This window comes from Crocodylus porosus, unplaced genomic scaffold, assembly GCF_001723895.1.
Source record: "Crocodylus porosus isolate Cpor-Errol unplaced genomic scaffold, CroPor_comp1, whole genome shotgun sequence".
Taxonomy (NCBI): Eukaryota; Metazoa; Chordata; order Crocodylia; family Crocodylidae; genus Crocodylus; species Crocodylus porosus.
Window position 1 is genome coordinate 163,871,834 of NW_017728906.1, and position 6,472 is coordinate 163,878,305.

The following is a 6,472-nucleotide window of genomic DNA, read 5'->3' on the forward strand; positions in this document are numbered from 1 at the left end:
ACTAAATCCTCGCTAACCCATGGCCCAGGTGTGCCTCCCCCAGGGCCCGAGGGGGGCCCAGCAGGGAGGTGGCTGTTCTGGTCCCTACTTAGGAAGACGGAGGCAAAGAAATCGTTAAACATGTTAGCTTTGCCGTCCGGTGTGACGACCAAGTTTCCCAACGCATCCTGCAAGGGCCCCACATTACCCAGGACCTTCTTTTTACCCCCTATGTATTTAAAAAAGGACTTCCTATTGTCCTTAATCTGGGAAGCTAGTGTGGTGATCAGTCTGACCAAGTGGAGGGGCTATACCCTCTAGCCATTAACCTCCAGGTTTTATCCCCAGAAAGAGCACGGCATTCTCCAGTCAAAATCCTCAGCCCTGATTGCAGCCAACTCTCTCAGGGGTTCTGAGGAAGGTATTTAAACCTACAAAAAACTTCTGACACAACAGGAAGGGAAGAAAAACTCTTTCCTTGGCAAAGCCCAGAAGCATGGGAAATACCCACAGCATAGCATAAGGACAGCTACTCCTAGATCATGCCTGACTAATGCTTATCCAACCTTCTCTTGAAGACCCACAATGATGGAGACTGCAGAACTTCCATCGACAGTCTATTTTACTGCCTTGCTGTTCTAAAACAGTGAAGAAGTTTCTCCCAATATTCAATTTAAACCTATTTTACTACAACTTCAAGCTATTACTTGTATCCTGCTGTCTGCAGCGAGAAAAAAAAAGTGCTCCCCCTTTTCTTCATGGAAACCCTTCAGATACTTCAAAGCTGCTATCATGTCCCCTTTGAAGCATGTTGTTCACAAGCTGAACATGGCTATTTGTTTCAAACTGTTCTGATATGGCTTCCCATCCAAGCCCTTTTAATTTTAGGTCATCTGCTTCTGGACCCTGTTTTAATTTCTCCATGCCCTTTCTAAACTGCACACAATACTTTAGATGAGGTCTAATCAGTGCTGAGGAAAGGAGGTACAATCCCTCCCATCCCCCTTTCTTTTAGTGACTCAGAAAATGTTTTCACCTGTTACTGAGAATCTGCCCTGGGAAATTACATCCTTATCTTGAATTCTATTGCAAAGTATCAGCTCAGCCTTGGCAATCTGAAACAGAAGGGAACAGACTTCTGCACACTCTACTGAATTCCTCCATGTTTTTGTATCAATATTCTTGTACATTCAAGTATTCTAAAGTCAAAAGAAATAGGAACATAAAATTTACTCACTTTTTAGCTCACTACTTGGGCAGTTTTTCAAGAGTGCAGTTGCTTTACTATATTTTGTCAACAGTCTCTGGAGGACAGATTCTTCTTCAGTGCACGCTGTAGTCATCACCATCTTTAACACTTCCAAGTGTACCAGTGCTGACAGGATACAATTTAACCAACAGAGAGCATATGCATTCCTCCACTGAAGAGACAGAGGTGTTACAAGCAATGCAGACTTATCTTCAAACAGTATTTCAGATTTTATTGGACAGAGTTCAGAATTTGGCAGAAGTTGTGTTCTGGAATTAGAGCCCTCAATATGATTCTCTTGAGAACCACTGACAGCAATAGCTTCTTCCAAGCCCACTTTCTGCTCCAAGGTTTCAACTGTCCCATCTGATTTCTGCTGATCATCCTGTGATGCATCAATTAGAGTCCTATATAAATTATTTCCACTGTAGTTGATAACAAGATCAGTGTCTGAAGTCTGTTCAGTGTCCTTCAAGTTGACAGTTCTTGCCTGTTTTGAATATGATCTAATGGGAGAAGTTATAGGACTGGTTTCAAAGCATTTCCTTTTTCTCTGAATACCTGGTGTTTGATGATTTGCTGAATCACAGGTAATTATTATGCTGTCAAGAGGTTTATAGCCCAGAGGATAGATGCACTGAAAGGAAGAAAAAAGATTATAGAAATCCAGACAGCATTTTATAACAACTGGAAATACAAACCACGCAGTTCAAATAGAACTTGGATCTCTTGCTCTTTGATATATTACTGAAGTTGTATACAAATCAGAGATGACTGAAATGCATGTTATCCTTTCAGCTTACAAATGACAATAATGGGCACTAATAGAACGTACTTCCATTAATGGTGAGAGCTGGTACATTTTTTCTCTCTCTCTCTAGCCCTCTCCAACCCTTCAAACAGACCTCATAGGATTTCCTCTCTCACAGCCCACTAAATCCAATCTCCTGGAAGTAGGAGAAATGTCTTCAAGCCCTCTATTCTCCCAGACTAATGTTGTGGCTTTTTAAAAAGAAACAGAAACCCTGACATGAAACTTACCTTAAAACAGGAGTGTCAAAAATATGGCCTGTGGGCTGCATCTGGCCCACAGAGGCCTATCATTCAACTGCAATGCTGCCTGTGCATCTCAGACTGGCCCTACATGCCACATCCAGCACACACTAGCCCAAGCCTTGACCCTGTGCGCTGCACACAGAACCCATCTGGTATAGCATGAGGCTGGAACTGGGGAATGCACAAGGCAAGCAGGGCCAGTCAGGGGCATGGGCTACACAAGGTGCATGCGGGTGGTCCAAGGTGTGCGCTGCAAGCAGTGCCTACACTGGACCAGCCCTGCATACTGTATTTGGGGACAGTCTGGATAGGGTCCATACCAGCCTTGCATAGCCCTGCGTGCTGGATCTGGCAGTCTGACACTCTGGACTGGTCCAGGTGCTATATACAGCAGGCAGCAATATGGGGCCAGTCTGGGGTACATGCCGTATATGGCACCTGCACTGCATTGCTCCTGCATGCTAGATCTGATACACAGGCTGGCCTGTAGGCCCAATCCAGCCTGTAGTCCTGGCCTGCACTCATCTGACCCAGGGGGACAGGTGAGTTTGACACCCCTTCCTTAAAGTATAAGAATAATTCAGGTACCATAAAGGTATCAATTCTCAGGAGAACACAGACGTGTGTTTAAAAGCAGAGACCCCCAAATATTAAGCAGCAAAGGAAGTCAACTAAGGTTAAAAGAAACCCAGTATCTTCAAAGTTTGGACATTTACAGGAGCTGCCACTGCTGTAACTGTAGTTCAGGGGCCAAAAGTGACAATGTACTCCATGCCCTGGTCTGTAGCTGGGCTACAGCCAAAAGATAATTAGCACGGGGGCAAATGACTCGCCCACATGTACCACATGCCTTGCTCCCCACTTCACCTGCTACTGCCTGCCCCACAGCAAGGCTAAATTTAAGACACTCCAATAATTAAAAGGTATACACTGAAAATTATAACATATTGGTAAACTTTTCATGTATAGAACCTAATTATTGGGAGGCAGTGTCTAAAATTCAGGTGAACACAGTAGTTTACTAACTTATGCCTAAACAGCAACATTGTGCAAGAACTGCTGCACCAAGCAGCAAAAACACAGCATTCTTAGTCCCCTTTGGTAAATCTTGGTAGTAGCTTCTCTATTGTGCCCACCAGAGCCTGAACCTGAACATCTTCTGGAAGCATTGCAAGACCTTCTGACTTAATTTTGATCACTGAACATCTGCTTAAGTCAGCACGCTGTTTGGGGAATTTCTGTTACATCCCTTGTACCTCTTATTTCTTTTAAATATTTTATCTGCTTTTATAAAATTATTTTGGGTTTGTTTTTGTTTTTTTACTGGAAGACACCCTGACCCTTTTTTGGGAAGAGCAGGAGCACATAAATTTAATAAATATATAAATAAATACATTTGTATGTATAGGTATACCAGCCTTTCTTCTGATTGCTCCTTTTTATAGTCACTCAGCACAGAGGCTCTTGAAAGCCTGCCTTAGAGAGGGCAAGGCTGGACAAAAAATAGCCCATGGTCCAACCAGCCAAGTGACTGGATCCAGCTGGGGCCACTCACACTAGGGCAGCCTGCACTTGGTTCCTGCTGGCACTCGTGGCCCAGCCCATGTGTGCAGCTTATGGTAGGGCTGTTCCCAGCATAGCTGCAGCTGGATGCCACTCTGCTCTTCCCGCCTCCAGTGTCAGCTCCTGCTTGTTATTTTGCCTCCACCAGACTGCACTGTACCACTCTGGGTGACCAGCTTCAGTTGGGCAGCTCCTGACCCAGTGTGTGGGCTCCAGCTCCCAGCCATCTTCCAATGGAAGGCAAGCGGGAGCTGAATCCAGTTCCCCATGTGCTGATTCAGGAGCCACCTGCTGGGAGTGGCACAGTGCAACAGAGGAGCTGCCAATAGAGGTGGGGGAGCAGAGCAGCACCCAGCTGGCTGCAGGCACGTCGGGAACATATTCACAGGAAGCTACGCAGCGCAATGCAGCAAAGGACAGAGCGTTGCAAGGGCAGAACAGACCACAGTGCCCGGGTGAGCTCTGCTGCACATACCCCCCGCATCAATGGCAGCCTCCCCAGCTGTCACCACCCCATGACCCAGACGCGCGATCCCAGCTTTGCTCATCCCTCCCACTCCTGAACACTGCTCCCTGCCCACCTGTAGCCCCACAGGGAGTTTTGACAAGTTGTGGGGGGAGTGTTGACCCAGCCCAGATAGCTCATCAAAACTTCCCGTGTGGCCCTCAGGCCCAAACAATTGCCCAGCTCCGATTTAAAAGATGCCAAATGATAAGCTACAGAAGTAGAATTGCTAAAAATAAACAAATAGTTTCAACAGACCAAATTTAGGCACTACCTGTGGATTTTCACATAGAAAAACGGACTCTTGAAAGTTAATGCGGTAGGCCCGTAAACCTTGTATCTGGCCCTTCTCTTTGCAGGCTGGACAGTACTTATCTGAAGTTGTACTCACAAAATTATAATCCTAAAAAAACAAAAACAAAAACCAGTGATACCAGCATATGCATTTTAAATGTTATTTTTCACATGCAAGACATAAATGACAACATAGAAAATAAGATGCATTGTTTAAACTATGTATGTATAAGTTAACCATGACAGTTTAGAATTTGATCATAGCAAATAAAATACACATACAGTGTATGGTTTTCTAAATTAATTTGTTTCCTTGATTGTGATTTAAATAGAATAACTTCATGAAATGTTTTTATTTAAAAGAGTACAGGTTGAAATGGCATTTGTTTTATTTGCACTGAACAAAAAGGTTAACTGCCAGTGAACACAAACTCTGAATTCTCACAGACAAATCACAAATTGTTGACTTGATTAGATCAAACACTTTCAAGAACAGAGCCGGCAATAAATATAATGACTTCTTTGAATTTTAAGTACAGTAGAACAATCTTTCGCCTTTAGTATAAGATTTCCGTGGAAAACAATTTTATAAAGCAGTTAATTTCGCAAACAAGACCAAATTATAGTCTCTTAAAAATAAGAGAAAATATGAACTTTGCACACATGAAAAACAAGTTTCAACTGACTTTTCCCAAATACCCCACCATGTGGAGTGTGGATATCCCTATATCAGTCCCTTGTCCAATCACTTGCAAACCATTTCCAGTCTTCTGGGAATCCATCATTCTGAGCCACTGGCTAATTTAGGTCAGTTGTAACATAGTCAAGACCACTAAGGATTTTTCAAAGAACCCTGAAAAATAAGAAGCGAATACAAACAGTTAAATGAAAATTAGAATAAGTTTGATTTTAAAAACTGCACTAACAACAAAGCATTTTCTCTGAAAGTGAAGTCTAGGGGTTGCTTTCTTGAATTTAGAACAGCTGTGGCTTTATAATCTGAACAGGAAAATAAAAGAGCATCTATATTAAATCGGCAAAACATTTTTTTCCAGCGTCAGGCCCTGTGCCTGCAAGGGGCTTCATGCAAGCATCTCCTGTGCCCATGCTTACTTAGTCTGGCAAATGATTGATGCTACAAGTGGTCTGCTTGTGCCAAGCTACTGGTAGGATCAAGCCTCTAGTGATAAAAGGGGTTATTTTCAAGATATGAAAAATGATAGGAGAAAAAACAAAAACAAAATCCTATCATAATTTGTCTGCTATGGGGTAGAAAAGAATTCCAGGTTTCTAAATGGCCAATTTAACCTGTGTCCACAATAAACTATGGAATTTCTTTTCCCATGTGTGCGTAACTACATCCTGAGAAGAGACAAGGGAACCCATGTTGCCAAAACGTGTAATCTTTTGACAATTTAAAGTTGTAATTTTACTAGCAATTCCAGAACACTGCTACAGTAACACTTCAACAATACTACTACTACAATTAATATTTAAGTATCACACAGGCTCTGTATGATGCAACTTTGTAAATTTAGGGCCACATTTATCTTTGAATGTGTGCATGCATGTAGTCTCCCAGAAACCAAAATATATATTGGGAAGGGGAAGGGGAGGGAGATAGCACATACACATATCAACGAGCTACTTGTTAAGGCAGTACAGTTATATAGAACTTAATGTCATCCAGCACTGAAATTCAGGTAGGTCTAAAATGAAAGCGACTTGGATGAGGGAGTGAAATGTACTCTGTCCAAGTTTGCAGATGACACTAAGCTATGGGGCGAAGTGGACACGCCGGAGGGCAGGGAGCAGCTGCAAGCAGA

At 43.0% G+C, this 6,472-nt stretch overlaps 1 protein-coding gene across 1 annotated transcript in view; it reads right to left on the reverse strand.

Moving 5' to 3' along the window:
• USPL1 (ubiquitin specific peptidase like 1) overlaps window positions 1-6,472 on the reverse strand; it is a 36,688-nt gene that overhangs the window by 18,963 nt on the left and 11,253 nt on the right. The window contains exons 2-4 of the mRNA XM_019530119.1: window positions 5,333-5,499; window positions 4,627-4,755; window positions 1,217-1,865 (exon numbers count right to left, since the gene is read on the reverse strand). Of these exons, the coding sequence (XP_019385664.1) occupies window positions 1,217-1,865; window positions 4,627-4,755; window positions 5,333-5,431 (877 nt within the window). The 5' untranslated portion in view covers window positions 5,432-5,499. The remainder of the gene's footprint in view (window positions 1-1,216; window positions 1,866-4,626; window positions 4,756-5,332; window positions 5,500-6,472) is intronic.